At 44.8% G+C, this 20,696-nt stretch overlaps 1 protein-coding gene across 1 annotated transcript; it reads left to right on the forward strand.

The window, feature by feature from the left end:
• Positions 1-106: 106 nt before the first annotated feature.
• On the forward strand, positions 107-17,584 carry DESI1 (desumoylating isopeptidase 1). Its single transcript, XM_075051543.1, has 6 exons — positions 107-380; positions 10,565-10,586; positions 11,489-11,558; positions 12,224-12,333; positions 13,120-13,242; positions 14,405-17,584. The coding sequence occupies exons 1-6, from the start codon at positions 140-142 to the stop codon at positions 14,496-14,498; spliced, it is 660 nt and encodes a 219-aa protein (XP_074907644.1). The 5' UTR covers positions 107-139; the 3' UTR covers positions 14,499-17,584.
• Positions 17,585-20,696: the final 3,112 nt, after the last annotated feature.

Below are 20,696 nucleotides of genomic sequence, written 5' to 3' on the forward strand. Positions count from 1 at the left end.
CAGCCAATGACAGGAGGGACTTCCCCCCGCCCACCGACCCTAGCTCCGCCCCCGCGGCCACCCCCGCCCCAGGCCGGAACCGCCGCGCTGCATAACGGCGCAGTGACGGGGTCGCCTGGCCGGTCGCCGGCTGTCGCGCATGCGCGGAGGCGTTGCCGCCCCTTCCATTCCGTTCCGTCTGTCATCTCACAACCGTGCGGCGGCGGGACCGGCACCGGGGCCACCCTTTCCCCTTCCCCTCCGCCCGCCAGGGCTCCGGCTGCCGCCCGGCAGCCGCGCCCGCGCCCCCATGGAGGAGCCGCTGGCCCTGCACCCGGTGAAGCTCTATGTGTACGACCTGTCCAAGGGCATGGCCCGGCGCCTCAGCCCCCTCATGCTGGGTAAGAGCGCGGCGGGGGCACCGGCACCGGTACCGGCCCGTCCCACCCAGGGGCTCGTGTGCCGCCACCGACCGCCGCGGCCCGGCCACGCCGCGCCGGGAAAGGCGGACGGAATCTGCCCCGGGGGTGGTCTTCCCCCCCCCCCCGCCCCGGTATCGCTTTCCCGAGGGCGCGGGCAGCGCTCGGTGGCGGCGGCGGGCAGGGGGCTGGAGCAGGAGTTGCGGGTGTGGGGGCCTGGCTCGGGGCCCGGTGCCTGGGAGCAGCGCGGGGCTTAGCTGCGGCATCCCTGCCGCCGTCCGGCGTCGTCGGTGAGGCCTCCTCAGGTGAAGACGGTCCTGCCTCTCTTCTCCCAGCTGCCCTTTGCTGCTTCGTTGGCGTTGTTTACTGAAGGCTAAATAAAACTATTCCTTAGCCCCTGAAGCGAGGGAAGGCTCTGCTGCGATGCCTCGGCAGCGATCTGAAGTGTAAGAAAGCCTTTGGCTGTTGACAAGGTCACTGAGCTCGAGCAGCTCCCTGTCATGGCGAGGCTGGCTTGGGCGAGGCGTCGCAGGGCTCGCCGTGTGCAGCTAGCCACCTTCTCCTTCCAGAGAGGTCCTAGAAGTTTGTGGTATGTCTTACCAAGAATGTGTGCGTTTCCAGCTGAACCTTGGACTGGGGAGGCGAAGGAAGCTTAGGTTTTGCTTGAAGTTTTGGAAGCATGAATTAGGAACGCGATGAGAGAGTTGTTTGTACCTGTTACACGTAGACTCTGGCCTGTGTCAGACCAGCAGCCTGTGTGAGACGAGAGGCTTCTCGGCAGGCTCAGTGTCTGAACAGATGGCTCTGTGTAATCTTGTTTTATAGTTTGTTGGCATTCGCTTTGCTCGTCTGTCCCATGAGGCGATTCGGTGCTTTCCTACAAGCTTAAAATGACAGTCCAAATAATTCTTAGCATGAGGTTTCATACACGTCAACGGAAGGCTTGCAAAGTTGAGAAGAAAATACTATAGAGATCGTATGTGATGCCCTCTGTTAGCCAGACAGCAACAGCAACTTTGGGAGACGTGTTTCCAGCACTGGATAACCTCAAAACTTTTTGTGTGGTCAGAGTTGCTTCTGTTGTAGCCCTCAGGGAAGTAACTTTTCACCTGTCAGTTAATAATAGCCATATTTTATCTCATGCTAAGAGTTATAAATCTTAAGATATGGGTTACATGTGTGCATGATTTACTTGTGTTTGAGGGGAGCAGATTTTAACCAGTCTTATTTCAAAGTGTTGGTCCAAGCAAAGACTTGTTCAGAAATAGGTTGTCACTCTATGTATCTCCATGCCAATCTTCACACAGATCAAATGAAGGTTTTTTAGCTGTTGTCTTACCCACAAAGTCAATCTTGGGATCTTGTCGCTTTCTGAATTTCCACATAAAAACACTTAGTGCATGACTTCATTTTTGATGCTTTGTATGCTATCCAAACAACAACTTAAAAACTTTATGCTTGCGATACAGTTTAGTGCTAAATTTCTAGGAGTCTGAGTAATGAAAAAGAAAACTTAAAAATCTGAACGTGTCTCATGGTAGTGTGGGAAGTGTTGCTAGTACTGCCTGGTAACTAGCTGAGTTCAGACGTGTTCATGGAACAGGGCCAACTAGGCCTGCGTGGTCACAGTGACAACGCAAACTGCAGAGTATTTGGGGTTATGTGGACCCAGCGACTGGATTGTCTGTAAAACAAATCATTGTTTGTTCCTTTTTTCCTTCAAGTTAAGTATCTTCTCTGCGTTTACACTCAGCTCTGTCATACCTCCAGATTATTTTAGAAACCTCCCCGAGAGCAAAGTGATGGAGAGAGTACTCCTCTTGCCTCATGTACACACCTTTTTTTTTTTTTTTTCCTTGAAGAACAACAAAAACTGTTGCTGCTTCTCTGTGCATCAACTTTCAGGTGGTCAATAGCTATTTTTCCAATTTTTTTGTCAGTGATGTTCACAAACTGTACATCACCAGGGATAGTCATAGAAATTGAAGAGGAAAGGATTTTTTAGATGATTTAGTGCTAAACATCTGTCATCTCTACCTATGGTATTCTTTCCGTAGATGCCAAGTTTGATGGAAACAATGCTTTTGCTTTGAGTGATCATTCTGTAGCATTGCCTATAGTGAAATACATGTGTTTTAGAGAGAAGAAACAAACACAGTAATTGATTGTGCTAAAATCAATTCCTAGCATCCTCAAAACCAGAAGCTGAGATCCCCCTGCCAGAGGGAAATGAATCCCTTCTTAGGGGGCTGACCACTGTGAGAGCATCACCACATGGTGTCTTCAGCTGTGCTAATAAGATCCAGAGATATTATGGATTATGTCAGTACAGCATTCAAGGATCAGTTCTCACTACTAAGCGTTATCCTAACTTTTTCAGTATCAGTTCTCTCCATTGTCATTGAATAATGAACCTGGAAGGCAGAGCTGTGCAGCACTGTTCATCGGAGGCTTTAGAGTGACTTAGTTGTGTCCCTTGGGCACTTCTTCACTTTTCTTGGCAAGTTTACTCTTTTTCTACTCAGCCTGCTGTTGTTCTTATTTTTCTGTGAGCTTCCTGTAGTTTTTCAGTGATATTTCTATTCTAAAGTATGCATGACCAAATACTGTAGTTCAATTGCCTTTGGTATCAGAAGCAGCGTATTTAATTTTTGTGTGCTGTTGCTCTACGTGCATCTTCTCTACAGGTACTGTTCCCCCTCTCTACCCCATTCTCAGTCTGTGAGACTCATTTGTCTGTCCAGCTACATGTTAACCTGAATCCAATGAGATTTCTGTTTCCAAGGCTAAAAACATAATCCAGCTGATTCTGTGGAGGGTAGAGAGGAAAACAGAATAGTTCAGCTTGCAGTGCTGATTTTGAAGTAGATGTCCAAAGGCAGAAAACTCTTTAAGGAAGATTAAAATTCTATTGCATCATGGGTTTAAAGAACAATATCTTGCAGCTCTCTAAGTTCCCCTGTCCTGTAGCTGAGGTTATTGCTCATGTGACTCACAGAATGGGCAGGAGCTTAGTTTACCACAGCAGCTTTGGCTCAGTGTAGTATAAATTAACAGTGAGTTGACTGGGAGTATGTATCCGTTGAAATTTTTAAGTGGTACATTCAGCTGTAGGGACTTAACAGCCCAGAAGGAATGGGCGCAAAAGGTAACAGCTAGAAGGAGGTACCTTCTGCTTTGTTCCTCTTTTCTAGACCCAGTGCATTACTCTGCCTCTCCTCCACCCATTCTGAAGAGTTTTGAATTGCTCCAGTGTGAGATTCCTTCAGCTTTGCTCCAGAGCATTTGCTAGGGATTTCATGAAAATCAAGTGCATTACCCTCCCCCAATCTAGCCTACTTCTTGGTCTCTCTAGGTACTTCAGGGAGAAGGGAACTGAAGCAGGCTCTTCCCTCTCCATTAGTTTTCTTGCTTCAGTTGAGCACCCTGGGTAGCACATAGGAGAAAGTGCTTGACTAATTAGGATAATTTTCAATTCAAAAAGGGCAGGAATCTTAATGGGTTCGCCTAAGGAAATTACGACAGTGTGCAAAGCAACACACTGCTAGAAATATCCACGCTAGTTGACCAAATTGTATTGCTTCCAGTTCCACAGGAGACCAGTTCACTACTTTTGGGGGGTCTTTTAGGGTCTTCTGGAGCTTGCATATCCATTGCAGAGCATAGATATGTGGTTAAAAATACTAAGCTTCCTATTACTTCTTTACTTCACAGCTGAGGAACAGCTGTTTTTCTTGTGCTGAGGGGTGGATGGCCTAAGCTCTGAATGGGGTAAACAAAGTACCTGTCTCCTTATATAATTCCTTCGTCTCTCAGAACTCTTCTGCCCTTCAGTCTAATAATTTGATGAATATACAAATGCCACTTCCGTTTGATATTTAAAATGCACAGGAATAAACTACATTCCGTGGCCCTCAAGATTAACAAATTAACTGTGCCAGTAAAATAGATTGGTGAATGTCTAATCTCCCTTCTGCTTGGCCTTCCAGATAAATCTAAGCATGGAAGTAATCCCGTTTGATTGTATTCTAAAATTATAGGGGCAGGCTTGCTTCTTTCAAAATGCCCTCATATCTTAACAATGACAGTCTCCTGAATCAGTTGTACAGCAAACAAATCTAACTACTTCATTCTCTGCATTCCTGTGACTAAGCTGAGGGTCCTGGAATTGTTTAATGCATTTGAATGTTGTATTTTTCTCATAGGTTTCTGGCTCATGTAAGCACCGTGGAAGTATTTGAGCTATGAATGTTACAAAGAAAAATAACAGCAAATAAAAAAAACTTGTTTACTTGCCAGATGATACTCTGCCTCATTCAAACAATTTGAATCTTTGAGATGCTTAAACACACGGATCGGTGCTGAACTGGCATCCCCTCCTGAGTTCTAGTCAGTATTTGCAGGAAAGATCCATATAAGCACCTTAGCAATTGAAAAAAAAAAAAAATAATTTAAAGATCAGGTATGTGATCAGGTTTCCGAAGACTAACAAGCTATCACCCTAAACTCTCAGAGATATGACACAGTAACTTTCATGTCCATGTTTGTGGTCTATGACAAACACAAGGTACCTTGACTTGCCTTAGCTCGTAATGGAAGCAGATCAAATTAAGCTGAATTGATTCACATTTACTTTAGGCTGAGCTTGCACACAGGCAGTCAGGGTGGGATAACTGATACCTGGTAACCTGATCATGTGCACTAATTGTTGTATGATTAAGTGTGTACATCTAAATTTGTGACACCCTTTCCTGCTCAACAGCCCTCTGTCCCTTGAAATATTTAAACTCTTTAGGCATCTTGTTGTTTCTCTGTTTTACCTGGATGAACATTAGATGCGCAAAAGAGTATCATCCCATCAGGATGTTCCTATTCTGCATTATATGCATGTGCATCGTTTGGGTTAGCTTTGCTGTAGGTATTGAGTGAAGGGTAGTGCCTGCAATTTAAAGGCTTTTGCAGCTCAAATGGAAATTACTGGGGAATCAGATTTTTTCTATATAGTTATAGACAGCCTCAGGTTCTGAGTAATGTGTTGGTTTGGTGGCGGTACCAGCATATAGTTTCTGCCCACATTGCAGCATGCCATGGGAGTTTGGAGTGTTGTGGCAAGGAGTGGAAGAACATGAAACATGATGATGTCTGCCAGTATCCCAGATGGTATTTGCAATCCCTTCTTCTAGACCACTCAGTTGACCAAAGGATGTAAGCTCTATTGCACTGTAGGAGTATTTGGGGAGGCCCCCTGGCAAGCCTGACCTATTTTTTTAAGCTGGACAGTGTTGCCAGAGGCAGCTTTATTGGAAAGTGTCACTAGACCTGGATACAACTTTTGCCTTAGCACTGCTACAGCAATACCGTACTCAGGCTCTCACTTGGGCAGTTGGCTGTGGAAACAGGGCAGTGCCGATCGTTGCTTGATCGTGTTGTTGGGGCTGGTATGTGTGTCAAGCCTTCAGAGGCTGCAAGCAATGTATTTTGTGTATAGTGGACAATGTCCAGAAGAAGGCAAGACATACCTCCTTAGTGCAGGCTGCTCTGATTGCTTTACGTGAGTTTGTCAGGAGTGACAGTGGTTGTGAGCTGTCACCTGTTTTGTGCAACGTCTCAAGAGAAAGGCAAGAAGAGTCATATAGGAGGATCACCAAGAGAGGCAAAACTTCAGGAGGAAGATGACTGTGTCCATGAAGGTCTGTACAGAACCTCTTACATGATGCAACAGACAAAAAACACTGAGATTCTTGCTGAGCAGCAGGAAAGGGAGCTGCCCAAATTCCTCAGAAGCTGGTGGCCATTGACTTATTCCTCTGTCAGTCAGTTCAGAACTGAGATGACAACAGCCAGCTGTGCAGCATGGGAAACTGCAGCAGCATACCAAAAGTTCTTGGTCTTGGGTGTCTCTGGGTGATACATATGTGGCCAATAATAAGTTTCTTAGGCATGGGATTCCCCAATGGTGGTGTCATTGGAGAGGCTTGCACTGCCTCTGACCAAGCATAGTCCACCAGTGGCAGAAAGGGATTTTATTTTGTCTGCAGCAGGCTGGAGAGCTACCATGGATGCCTTATTGTTATCAGTGCTGCAGATCTAGCATGTGTTTTCCACAATGCCAGCCTGATTAATGTCTTACAAGAGCTAAGCAAAACTAGCAGGTCAGCAGCTCCATTAAGATCATCAAACCAGTGCTTGGCACAAACTGACCTAGCTGAGCAGCCTCAGACAGACCTGCCTTGGGAAGACAGGCAGCTTTACTTGCCAAGAGCTGTTCTGTTATTGCCCTGGTAGCTGCTGCCTGTTGTTGGCTACAGATTTTGTGTGTAGCAGCCAGAGAGGAGCCCCCCAGGGTTGGACTGCAGTCTGGTACAAAGTCCGTTTCTTGAATTCAGTTTGGGTTTTGTTCATACAATTTTGTTCAGAGAATGGCATTGGTGGAAAGGGACCTCTGGAGGTCCTGTTCAAGGTAAATCTGGCAAGAGTACATTCTTCAGGGCCCTGGGCAGCTGAGGTCTGAGTATCTCCATGGATGGAAATCCCACATGTTTTCTGGACCCCTGCCCCAGTGTTTGACCACCTTCATGGTAATTTTTTTTTCTCCTCTTACTGAGTTGGGAATTTCCCATTTTCCAGCTAGCACCTGTTGCCTTTCACTGTGCGCCTCTGAGTAGAACAAGGCTCCCTTTCCTCCATAGCCATTAGGTTGTTGTAGACAGCAATAAGGACTTTTGGCCTTCTCTTCTTGAGGCTGAACAGACCAGTTCTCTCAGCCACTTTTCAATACAGCAAATGTTCCAGCCCAGTATGTCAATGTCTTTTGTAGTGGGGGGATTCAAAAGTGGACATGGCACTCCAGATGTGGTCTCACAAATGTCAAATGTGGGAAAGAGTTGCCTCCCTTGAGCTGCTGACTGCAGTCTTGCTAGAGCAGCCCAGTGTGTGGTAGCCTTGGTTGCAATGGTCTTTTCAAGTAGGTATTGTAATTGCATGAGCAGGTTCCTGGCAGCACCTGTGACATTGTCAGCATCTGCTGCAACTCTTTCACCTGCACACAGAATCTAGGTGCAAAGTGGCAACTTTGTGGAAAGCCTTTCATCATTGTTTGCTGGAAATGTGTGTGAAAGTAAATATTAAGATGTTCTTTTTCCATTTAGCATGCAAAAGGACAGGTACAATTCTAGTAAGTGCTGCCTTTGATACAGTTTGTTTCTCAGTCCTGAAAGATAAAGTTCAAGTTTCTAGTGGAAAACAGTGACTTATTCCGAACAAATGTGTAATAATTTATTAACAGATATGCAGAATGTTAACTATGCAAAGCCAAGCAGTGGAGCCTATTATAGGCCAGCTGCTAAAGTTATGGCAGTGTGCTATACCCTACCTTGTGTGTTACTGGTGAGCCTGCAGTGTCACTGGTTTCTGGCAGCTCTAGAGCACAAGGTGAAAGCTCTGATGGGGAAGGTGTAGAACAAGGGCCACGAGGATCAAAGAGCACAACAGTGTGGGCCATGCAAAAGGGGCAGCAAATGCTTCTGAGATGTTGCAACATGCTGCTCTGCTTCTGTCATCATTGCTACTATCTTTTGGCCTTCATCCTACTCCATGCCTACGTTTCTGTGCGACGGGTTGACAGTGAATATGCTTGCTGCCTGGCTGTGATCCACGGCGGTGACAGATCAGTCCACCTACTTCAAAACTGTGTGTGCTCACTTCGACTGATGTCTCTATTGTCACAATCGCCTTTTCCCTGCCTCTGTTCTTTTATGACCCTTGTCTGAAGCACATATCTATCTCTGTGTCGAATTCCCTTCAGACTTGAGCAGAAAAAATATGGTAGTGACTTTTTATTCCTTGCTTGGACACATAAACATCTTTTTCCCAGAACCCTTGAAGGATTAGCCTCATCAGTTTTGTTCTTCTGTTTTACCCAGTCGTGATGATGACAGAAAGTTGGTTTTGCCCAAGAGAAAGAACTTATGAAGAACTACTGCTTCTTCGAAGTAGCATATTCACTCCTGGCACTCACAGACCAAAGCAACTGTGACAGAGGAGTAGGAAAGGATGAATACCCAAAAACCTCTGCCTACAGAAAGGGAAAGGCAATGGCAATGCCTCTGCCTCCCTGTAGGCCATTGATGCTGTGGCACTGATCTAAGTAAGGACAATCAGAGAATGTCTTTCCACAGAACAAGTGGGACTGGGACAAGGTACCCCATCACTGCTGCTGCACCAGATACCTTAGAAGAAGCTGGACACTGACAGAATAGTGACCGTTAAAGTTTCAGCAGAGCAGCCAGCATCCTGGAGGCTGAGGGATGAAGCATTGCTCGGTCAAACTATCGTTTAGCTTTAGGCCCCTGATAAGCTACCTGGGGGCCAGTGTGTAACATTCTGCCTCCTCTTTGGGAATCGTGGGGGAAGAGCAGGGGAATGCTACTGAGTCGAGCTTCGTTTTTACCAAACATTTTTTTAACGAGTGGAATAATATATCGTTAAGCATCTGATTCCACCCCTTGAAAAGCAGTCACAGTGCACTTTCAGCATCATAAGCTGTGGGAATACAAGCAGGGTGCCTGGTGGAATAGTTGCTAGGGAGAGGCAAGGCTGACAGTGTGCTGAGGGATGCAGCCAAATCCTGAGTTAAGGTCAGTTAAGGCAGTGGCCCTCAAGATAGCTAAGAAAAGCCTGAATGTCATAAGCATTTGAATAAAACATTACAAAAAGACCACGGTTCTGAGGCTGCATTTAAAGGAGGAGGATAATATCTAGACATAATGGCCCAGAACTCGGGAAGCAAGAACTGTGGCTAGCTTTGGGAGGCCTGAGGCTGGTGTGATGCAGACGGATGGTATCCAAACCAGAGCAAAGCCTGTTGGCCAAAAGTTGACCCATCAGTGCTTTCTGAACAAACTTTCACTAGAACAGTGCCTGTCCTTTTCAGGTGGCTTTTTTTATCATGGCCACAGTGGGTTTTATCTAGCTCTGGGAAACCTGCAGATGACTTCAGCAGATCATCACATCACATTCTGGTATCTAAAAGTTGAACAATAACAATAAAACACCTTGAAAGAGGTGCTGCTCAGGTATAAAGGATAGTGGTGTGGGAAGTGGTCTGCTGGGGGAGAGCACTTACACATGGAGGCTGACTAAAAGGGTCAGGAGCCTGCTGCAAGCAAGCAGAAGCTAGGGAAGAGGGGCACTCGGTCTACTGCTTGGTTTCAGGAGAATACCAAATGTTGGTATGCACACAGTTTTTCTGTTCTAAATGCACTTTTCTGGGTCTTGTGGACCTTGTTTGGCAAAATAAAGTTATAGCGCATCTGTCATAGCATGCTGTTGTTGCCTGCAAGTTTGCAAAGGGGCATGATACCAGGGACCAAGCCTTTAGGTTATGATAGATAAAATAATTGAGCCTAGAGCAGTAACAGCTGGTGACCCTTTGAAGAGAGGTTTGATCTTGAGACCCTACCATGAACACGGAGTGGTTTAGGTTTCCCATTTCCAGGGAACCGGAAAAGCATTTCAAAAGGGACTTTTTCTCTAAAACGCAATGATATTATCAGTTTAGTGGTGCCTGAAGCGAGTCTTTGCTGCTATGTTCCATAAAACACAATTTTATAACTTGTATAAATTTCAACCCTGCACTTCTCTGCCCCAACTCCCACTTAAACTGTTAATTTTTAAGGGCAGGGCGAGGGAGGAAAAGGAGGAAACCATGGAATAGATTATAGAGGCTATCACTACACATCATATGTTCAAGTCGGATCTCTCATCAGTTACTGAAAAAGAAAACTGAATACTCAGTGCTGGCTAACTGCCTGCAATTATGAAATCAGTGTAAAATTCAACTCTTCTGGTCCTGACTGAAGACTCTAATTTTAGGAAAAGGTTTCTTTTCTTCGTCTGTAGACAAAAGCCCAAGGAATGTAAGCACTAACAGGACGGGATAGCATTGCCACCTCTGCATGCAGGAGGAAAAAAAGTATAGCAGTAGTGTGGATGGAGTAGTTCATTTGAAAGAAAGACATTCTGTTTCTTTAGAAGCAACTCTGGGATGAAATCTGTGGTATTACTGTCATGGTGAAATAATAAGCATGGTTCCTAAGTGATTGACAGAAAATAGGCTGGAATCTGGAAAATACATTGCTAATAACTGTTCTTTTCTCTGCATACAGGGAAACAGCTGGATGGCATCTGGTAAGTGACTAGATTTAAATTATATAATGTATGTTAAACACTGTGTGGTGTAGGAAGTATTTTCAATATGAGATTATATATGCTTCAGATCTTAAGAACATTTTGGTGCTGAAGAAAGACCAAGGCACTTTTTGTTCCTGAATACAGATTGACAGTAAGATGATGTACAGTCAAGTGCTGGTTAAACTTCTCCATTCAAAGCTCAGTGGACCCCATGAAAGAAGTGTTGGTAGTAGTTGCATTTTAGTGCACTTTTACACTTTTTCAAGGGTAGGCTGTTGTCCTTGTCCCAAGCACTTCATCTTCTAATTGCAGGCATGACTAAACATGGGAGTAAAAGAGTAGGTGGGAAGAAGGTATTACAGAATCAGGCCTTCTGGCACATAAGAGCAGTGGCTACATTCAGTTGCAAAATACCCCCCAATTTGCTATAATTCATATTAAGGGGTTTTTTAAAAAAAAAGGCAAAAAAACCCCAAACCCTTGTCCATCCATTTTCCTCTCTATTGATCCATCTCCAGTGATTGTCTGGCCTTCTCAGTCAGCAGAGTCCAGAGTGTCTCTCTATATCTGTGACTTCACCCTCAACCCTTTAGCTGAAAGAGGCTGCCGGAGATCTCATGCTGGTGCAAAAGTCCCTCTCTTCCTATGTTCCTTCATGCCTGGGCACCTAGCTAAGCCTGTTCTTTCCCAACTGCTTACAGAGTTACAGTAGGCTTGATAATCATTGCTTCCATATCCATTCATGTCCCAGCAGATCCTGTTCCTACTCACAGAAACACATTGACCTTTTCTTTCAGTTATTCACTTCATTATGTCCTTGAGCACATAAATTTACCAGTGACCTATGTGCTAGGTTAAATATTTCCTTTGTTTTACCTGGCTTTTGTTCTCTGTGGCAGGCATACCTCCATAATAGTCCATAAGGATGAGTTCTTCTATGGCAGTGGAGGAATCTCCAGCTGTGCACCTGTAAGTTAAACTTATTTTTCTGGTAAGATGATTTTGTGATAGGGTTACCTGATCAGAATTGCTTGTGTCACTGTCGTTTAGGAAAGCAGCAAGAGGCTTCTGAATTCAGCCAGATGTGGCTGCTTGCCATGGTTGCCCAGGGCATCTGAGGAAAAGGAAGCATAGGCAGTAGGTTTAAGCCCAACTAAATACAGGTTAGGGGTTGCTTCTGCTGGTAGAGTCTGTCTATCCAAGACATCTTCTGCAGCTGCATTGCCAGAGCGACACCTTGTCTAATTCTGTATCGATAGGTTTTACATGCAGACTTGGCAACTCAAGGCATCCTTTTTAAGATTTAAAAAAAAAAAAATCACGGCGCTTTGTCAGACCTCTCTGTTCTTGGGAGAGGCAAAACTGATGGGCCATTCTTCTAAGGTAGAATTTTGCCATAACTTGGAGCTTTCAGCACAAAGAGCCAAGTATGCAAGCTGAAATGTAAGTTGCATGTTACTTCTCATTCTCTGAGTGCAGAACAGGGGAGGCCAGTAGGGCTTTTTCCTTGACAAACATACCAAAAGTTCCTCCTTTTGTGCCTGGACAAGTCACAATAGCTATATTCAATAGAGTCCTCCAAAAGCATTCAGTCTGTCCATTTAACATTGTCTTCTGGCTGTTAATTTTTACAGGGAGGGACACTTCTTGGGCCCCCAGACTCCGTTGTTGACCTGGGGAACACTGAAGTCACAGAAGAAATTTTTCTGGAATATCTTTCCTCATTGGGGGAATCTATGTTCCGGTAAGTAGCAACTTGTACTATAAAATCTGTATAACAAAAAAAGCCTTACGGGGAGGGATGCAGAATGGAGGAAGGTATTATGAAACCAATCCTGCTCACATTACTGTATTATTCAGTACTGTCCAAATATGAGACTGGAACTGATGCACCAATACACAAGGAGGTACCAGCTAGGCAACCCTCTGTGTCAGCCTTGAGCTAGGCTGGGAAAGCATTTTGCCAGGAAGTCTTTCACACTGTTTTTTGTAAAATGGAGTAATGCCTGAAATGCCTTTTAGAGAATCACCAGGGAAAATGAAGGCACTATATGAAATATTTCAGTAAATAGTGCTTTGCCCCATGAGTCATAGGTGAAGTGTTTTAGTAAAGCTGCCAATTTTCAGGTGAGTAAAAGCAAGGCCTTGACTGTTAAAGAGTCTAGTCTACTTCTTGCAAGAATAGGAAACAGCAGCATTTAGCGTTCTGGCTATATTTTGATGTCAATAACTCCTGTGATTTCTTGTTATTCCTTCTGTGGTTTTAATTGAAGAAACCTGACCTCACTTATCCTCAAAGAAAAACATTGTATAAAGTCAGTGATGCAGAGCGATGTCATTTTCCACCCTGATTCAATTGAATTTGAAGGTGAATTGATGTCTGTATTTACCTATTTGCCTTAGAATTCTTTGTGGGGAAAAAAGCGTTAATGTAAGGACATGTTCCTCATGAGGGGTCTAAGTTTTTCTGCTTGTTAGATTTATTGCTGAGACTGTCTTTTTATGTTTCAATTCCTTTCCTGTGGCACAGAGGAGAGTCTTATAACCTCTTTGAACATAACTGCAACACCTTCAGTAATGAAGTGGCACAGTTCCTGACAGGAAGAAAAATCCCTTCCTACATTACTGACCTTCCAGCTGAAGTTCTTGCCACGTGAGTATGCATGCCGCTTCTCTCTGTAGGGTATTGCTTCCTGCTAATGCTTAAACACTTGACGGAGCCAGCTGTACCAGTTTCTGCTAGGTCTCTCTGAGAACCAGCATAAGATTAAGGGGAGGATGCTATTTGCTTTACTTCAACACTTAAAACACTACAAGTGTTGACTGGCACTGACGTTACTAAGAAAACAGAAGGTTGTTCTTCTACGTTTAAGTTAAAACTAGTTATTTTGTGATGGTCTCTTGCATGTGACCAGACAAGCATAGAAAGTTTCAGAAAATGGTGCAAGTTTTTCTGCCGTAGGAAACCAGGATCTGTTAAAGGTCACTTCTCTTACTCTAAGCACCGTAATTGCAGTGGAGGTGTCAGCTTTGCTTGTGAGGAGGCAGGGGAGATGTAATTTTAAAATTAATGCTGCAGTTTTAAAGCTAGGACTGGATGGAAAAAGAGGATATGAAAAAGAGGAAATGAAGAATTCCTGCCTGGTAGTTTAGCTCAACCTTTTTTTTTTTTTAACTCTTAGCTAGTGAGAATCCCAGTGGGATGATTTGAGCTCCATCATTTAGGTCTTATTTCTCCTAACAATGGTATACCATGTTATTTGGGAGACACATGTCTTCTACCCTGGGCTCTTATCACTTCAGATCTCTCAAAATCAGATAAAGTCTATAACAGAGTGAGTCAAAGTGAAAGATAAACCAGGTGCTACAGATTGCAGCAGAAATTATTCTGTGAGTGGTGAACCATTGTCTTATCAGGGAGCTAGAGGCTATTCTTCTAGCAGTCTTTAATATTGATGTGGTACTTAATGGAGCACTGCAGTTGCATAACAGGGATTTCATTTGCACACTTAAGTAGAATGAATTACTAAAAGCCAGTTTCAGACACAGTATTACCACATTAGCAGTCTGGGTGTGTTAGGACTCAGAACTAGCTTGCATGAAATCATGTTTAAGATTCTTAGTTATTGAACGGTAAACTCTCTTTAATAGGTTAAATTACTTTGCTTTAGTTTGTAGTGGAAGTCTGTTCTTCAAATTTACTTTTACAGTGTTGGTTTGATTCCACTCTAGGAAGTGAGTGCACTTCAGTAGTAAATGGGAAAAGTTGTTCATCAAGTAAGTTGTTTGAGATGTTTATTTCTTTCCCTTCTCAGACCTTTTGGACAAGCTTTAAGGCCCCTCCTGGACTCCGTCCAGATCCAGCCACCCGGAGGAAATACCTTCAGCAGACATAACGGACAAAGCTAACAGGAGTGACCCAGTGTGCCCAGCCTCACCAGGCCTCTTCCTTTTTAAACGTGAATCTACCAGATTTCTATTTTATAACTTCCCATCAGAATTAACTCTACAGAAGTTACAAGACAAGTTTTAAAATTTCCTAGGGAGAGGATTTATCAGGGTGCATGTAAGACAATGCTACCAAAAAGATTGCCATAATTTCTAATAGTATTATACTAATTTATAAAGGCTGTCTTGTCCGAGTAGGCTGACACTTTCTAAGTAACTCCCATGCCGGTAAGTGGGAATTCATTCCGTAAGCATTCAAGGGCCCATTACACAATTTGGAGTAAACAAGGGGATGTCCTAGCCATACCTTGCAGGCTTGCATCTCTTTCTCCTGTCACTGTCTATATTATGGGGGTATTTGCTGAAGTCTGTAGCAAAAAGACAAAGGAAGTATTGGTAGCCTAGGAAGTGAAGGTGTCCCAGGATTAGTCTTTGGCGTATTTCATTGACATAATGTTATTTGCTCAGGGGAAAAGCTGAACTCATCTGATTAGCATATTTGCAGTGGCATGGCTGTGTGGGAAAGGTGATCAAGCTGAACTGTGTATCAGTGTCGCACTCCAAAGTTGAAACTTTCAATGGGACTAGCTGTGTGTGGGAGGGAGGCTGGAACCGAAGGTTACAAAGAGCCTGGTAATGCTAGATCTAAGAGTTACGGGAAAGAACCAGCTGAAAGAACAGAATCTCATGAGTAGAAGTGGTAGAAACAAATTTCACGTGAAAGTAAAATGAAGTAAAATGTTCCTTTTCTCGCATGTAAGCTTATCCACAGATAGACAGATCCTTGATAACTATTTACCTTTGCATAAGAGCTGGTTTTTTGTTTGTTTGTTTTTACCAAGCCAGAGTTACAGTACAGTAAGGCAGGAATAGCATGGCAACTGCATGGTAATATAAGGTGGACCAATTCTGCCTTCAATATCTAGTTGCTTGCAGACACAGTAGGAGTTCCAACTTTCTTTGATATTGCTGTCTTTTCCAAAGCAGTCAAGCACATCACAGAGAGGGCTCTGCCTAAGTGTAAGAGAAATAGGTGGCAGGTCTCCCCAAATGTAAAGAAAATGAGGAAGAGTAAAATTAAGCTTTTCTATGGAACAATGGAGTTTATTGGGATACATGCAGAAGCAGTCCTGTCCTTAGATTGACATTAGATTGTATCAATACTGCATCTTCTAGTTTAAGATTCTTATAGCTTTGCAATTATTTGCAGTGGAAGAAGATCAGGAGAATGAAAGAATAGGCACACTGATTTCTTTCCATGCATATAATCACACTATTTTCCTGAAAATTTTTGTAGCAGTTACATTTAGGAAGGAACATAAAGACATCGGACAAACCCCAGAATATTTCTGATGCTCCATAAATGGGGATTGCATGTCCCAGATGCTGCTGAAAAAGCATCTATGCAAATGTACAGCCCTTTGTCCAGTGCTTTGGTGTGAAGAGTATTGCTGCAAGTTCAGTCCTGCATCTCAGACTTCCTGCACTGGAAACTTCCTGCATACCTAAAGGAGATGTCTTTCCTCTGCTGGGCTCTTTCTCCCAGAATAATACAGTTTGATAAGTTTGTCATGCTGTTACTCAGTGTGGACTATAATGTTTCATAATTTTGAGGGGTTGCAATGGAGGAAAACTGCAGTTCAGTCACTCTGTCAAATATTCTGTTGCCCTGCACCTTGTGGAGTCACTACACAGGTGGAAATAGGGTACTGTCAGTACATTTTGCAGTTTTGTGTGTACCTGCTCTCAATGCACAGCAGTGGCCCTTGCAGCCTAGATTTTTTTTTTTCCTTCTCATTCTCTGCTTGTGCCATCAACTTCTCCTTAAGCATTTCATTTGATGGGCTGGACTTGGAGACAGCTGTAGCAGTTAGTACAGATCGGTTTATACAAAAGCTTTCAATCTTTCCCCATCAAAATATCCTGTTTGCAGAAAGCATTCTGTAATAAGTCATTTATGAATGCCTTTTAGTGCTTCTGGAGGAAGGATTGGTAAGTGTTTGTTTTCTGCTAAGCCGTAGCTTAGTTTTCCTGTTCTGTATGTATATTCTCTCCAGTCTTTTCTCATACCAGTTCTGTGAAGAGTAACCAGTCTCTAACCTTAACACACACACAGGACTGTGCCACAAAATGCTGTAGCATGTTAGAGATCTTGGAGCTTCCTCAGTTGGACAGGTATACTCGAGCTGATAAAGTGCAGCCCAACATCTAGGTATGCTGGTTTGGTACCTGCAAGCAGCACAGCTGTGATTGCTTGTCTTTCAGCAAACTATCACTTCAGGCACAGCTGCCTGCGCTGGAAGCACTGGTGTCACAGTTTCTGCCCCACACTCTTGCACAATGAGGATATCCCCTGTATGCCACCACTTTAGAGGTCCTGAGCCTGATTTCTGCTTGGCTGCCTACTTCAGGACTTTTTACATCCTCTCGGGAGGCAGGAAAGAAAAGGAAGATGTTCACCCCATGCATTTTGCAGTCTGCCTTTTCCCCTCCTGAGCAGCCCCTTTGCAGAGATAATGCTGCTACTTTAAGGTCACTGGGTAAAATTTCACTCGGCCATATACTGTTTGCAATAGCCAAGGAGCTCCGAGAGGGTCTCCTGGGCTTGGGACCTACTCTGTGTCTTGTGGCAAAAGAACTGTAGGAGGGACTCCTGTTTACCTGGTCTTACTGGGTAATGAGACCTCTGTACCCTGTGGGCCTCTTAGGAAACCCACTTTCTCCAAAGATGGTTATGTGTAAATTGCAGGACTGTGCCCCCAACATTCCACCCAGCCATACCTACCCGTAGGAATATAAACTAGACTGAGAAGTGTATGTAACTGTATATAGATGACGAATTTCAGCCAGCTGATTGACAAAGGGGCAGGGAGACTGAACTCCTGAAAGGGAACAGAGCCCTTTTGCCCACACTTACTGTTCTGTCTTGTATTGCTGGGGTTCCCCCGTGCCATTTAAAAAATGTTAATAATGTCTTTAGACAGAAAGTGATGTTTTGATTTTATTTGTGGTTTTTTTCTATTACAATAAAAAGAAATACAGCAAGTTTTCCGGTTCGAACGTGTGTGTCCACACAGCTGCCCAGCAAATGCAGCTGATCAGAAGTCGTCATCTTCACTCAGATCCCAGCTGGAAAGTGCAAGATGAGAAACTGTCTGAGCAGTTTGTGTCAGGTGCTGCTACTGGAAGTAGCGGTGACTACTGCCTTTTGCTAGAACTGGTCACAGGCAATATTCTTATTTAAGTTTGGGAAAATTTTGCTTCTGTAAGCACCGTGGTATCTTACCAAGACCACACTCCTGGGGCTTGACACAGCTTGGATGATGTGAATGAAGGCTGGACAGTAGGCGTTCTGTCAGCACGGGGTTTGTGCAGCCCTTGCTCATCTCAGCGTGCAAGAATGAATTGTCTAATGTCTGCTGTTGAAGAATAGGCCCAATAGAGCTTAAACACAGGAAAACGCTCTAAGCTTTTCCTGATTGTCTTGATGCTACTACTTTCAAAAAGAAAAAAGCAGCTTTAAGAAGTAGACTTCATGCCTGGGTTCCTCTGGAGCTGCAGAGGGGATAGTGGTGAGGATTATGTAGCACTACCCATCAGGCTTCTGCCGGTGGGCTGGTAAGGACCAGGGGAAATACCTGGCTCTGGGGAAGAAATGAATTCTGCTTGGTTCAGGCTTCTGAATGCTTATCGATGGCATCCAAATGATAAACCACACCGTTTGCTGTTTGTGTAATGGTCTCTATCAGTGTAATACAGAAGAGGGCTTGTAACTGAAGGGGGCTTTAACAAAAGATTCGTGATTGCAGTTATTTTGGGCTGTGTTACTCAGATGTGGTGCTGGTTTGCTATTGTCGTGGCTTAACCCCAGCAGGCAGCTAAGCCCCACACAGCTGCTTGCTCACTCCCCTGCCCCAGTGGGATGGGGGAGAGAATCAGAAGGGTAAAAGTGAGAAAACTCATGGGTTGAGATAAAGACAGTTTAATAGGTAAAGCAAAAGCTGCGCACGCAAGCAACGCAAAACAGGGAATTCATTCCCCACTTCCCACTGGCAGGCAGGTGTTCAGCCACCTCCAGGAAAGCAGGGCTCCATCACACATAACAGTGACTGGGGAAGACAAACGCCATCACTCCAAACATCTCCCCCTTCCTCCTTCTTCCCCCAGTTTTGTATGCTGAGCATGACATCATACAGTCTGGAATATCCCTTGGGTCAGCTGTGTACCCTCCTGACTTTTTTTGTACCCCCAGCCTACTCGCTGATGGGGTGGTGTGAGGAGCAGAAAAGGCCTTGAGTCTGTGTAAGCACTGCTCAGCAATAACTAACACATCCCTGTGTTACCAACACAGTTTTCAGCACAAATCGAAAATGTAGCCCTGTACCGGCTACTGTGAAGAAAATCAACTCTATCCCAGCCAAAATCAGCACAGCTATCAAATACCAGTACTCGCCCCACATAATAATGCTTGGGAACACATAGAAAAGGAAAACCTTGACCTTAATGGCAGCCCTAGACAGAGTGTAAGCCAGGGCTCACAGCCACTTGAAACTTCAAACAAAATACTTGCCCTTGGTGCTAGTAACAGATTTTATTCATGATGACATCTGCTGCCTATCCAAGCAACAATCGAGGGAACACATCAAGAGTGGTTATATGTATTAAATAACCGAAACAACCGCAGCAGCCCTGTTCTCAGAGCTAACCCAGATGAAGGAGGAAACACAGCTGTCTGCAGCTGTGCACTTCACCAAAATGCAGACTAGACTCATTCTGGGGAAACCAAGTCCTCACCGGCTGATACCCAGTGGCCATCAGGGCGCTGGGAGAGGTGTTTTGACTTGAGCAGAGTTTCTAAAGCAGTGTGACAAATAAGCTGGAGAAAGCACCGCAGGTAGCTCAAGTTTTGGAAAGCCCTCCTGGCAGCATAAGCCCGACAGCACTGTAGGAGTGCAAAAATGTGAACGCTGACCCGTATCTTAGCAGCCTTCCCAGTTCTGGGAAGTGCCCCGAGGTGGCACTGCTGCCTTGCAGCACAGGGATGCACCTGAGCCGGGGAGAGCAGCTCCTGCTTTTGGGATGTCCAAGAGTAATGTCAATGCAAGAGGCAAGGAGGGTCTGACCCGGAGGAGAAGGCTGCAGGTGGGAGCAGCCAGGAGACTGGACTGTAGGGCAGCCTGGGCTACGACAAGAAGCGAGTGCTGCTACAGCGTCTGGGCTGGAACAGGAGCGAGCTGGCAGGTTTTCCTAACACCATGCCTCTGCCACCCAGGCTTGGGAAGTCTCGTCCTCGTACCGTGTCGTGGCTTATGAAAACTAAAGGCTTGCATTCCTGAAGCCCCGGGAGCTGAGCGTGTGTCTGACCCCACGGCTGTCTTGTGAGAGTCCTGGGCGTTAGCTCACAGCTCTGTGCGCGGGAGAGCAGCTCTTTGGCTGCTGGTAGCCAAGCATCCCGAATCCACGAAGGCATCTCTACTCACTCTTCAACACGCTGTGGTAGACACACTTTGAAGTACTCATGTTCTGGAGTAAGCGTCCACACATTAACTGGTGAGGGATATATGTAATTACACCTAGACAAGCCCTGTAAATGAGCATAAACCTAAACTGAACTAAAAATTCAGCACCCAATTGCATACTAAGCAGCTGGGTACTGAAAAACCGTTCTGGGAGCTTCAGTACATCTGAGTCCAGCTTTCAGAGGTGGGAGCTTATAACCAGGGGCTGATCCGGAAGGCCCCAGAGGCTGTGATTTTGCAGCAACGCCAATGCCAGGGCAAATACCACTTGTAATACCCATCCAAGACTGCCTGACTCACTATGTTATGGAGGCAACTCGCAGCAGCAGTGTGGAAATAGCTATCCTGGTGACATTAACTGGTGGACACAATGAATGCCTCCCCGCAGCAAGTAGCTGAGGATGTTTTGGTAAACATTATCCAAGGCAATGGCACAGAGGTAAATTATTAACACTCTTTCTGTACATCCCCCTTTCATTGAGTGGGAGCAGGAAAATCAAAACCATGAGCAAAAAACAGAATCTGTGAAGCCACCTGAATGCTGGATTTTGAGAGGAATCTGGCAGGGAACTGGGAAAAGGGGTTGCACAATGTCCTGGAAGGAAATAATACTGAGAAAAAACAATCAGACCGTAAAAAA

This window comes from Buteo buteo, chromosome 19 (assembly GCF_964188355.1).
Source record: "Buteo buteo chromosome 19, bButBut1.hap1.1, whole genome shotgun sequence".
Taxonomy (NCBI): Eukaryota; Metazoa; Chordata; class Aves; order Accipitriformes; family Accipitridae; genus Buteo; species Buteo buteo.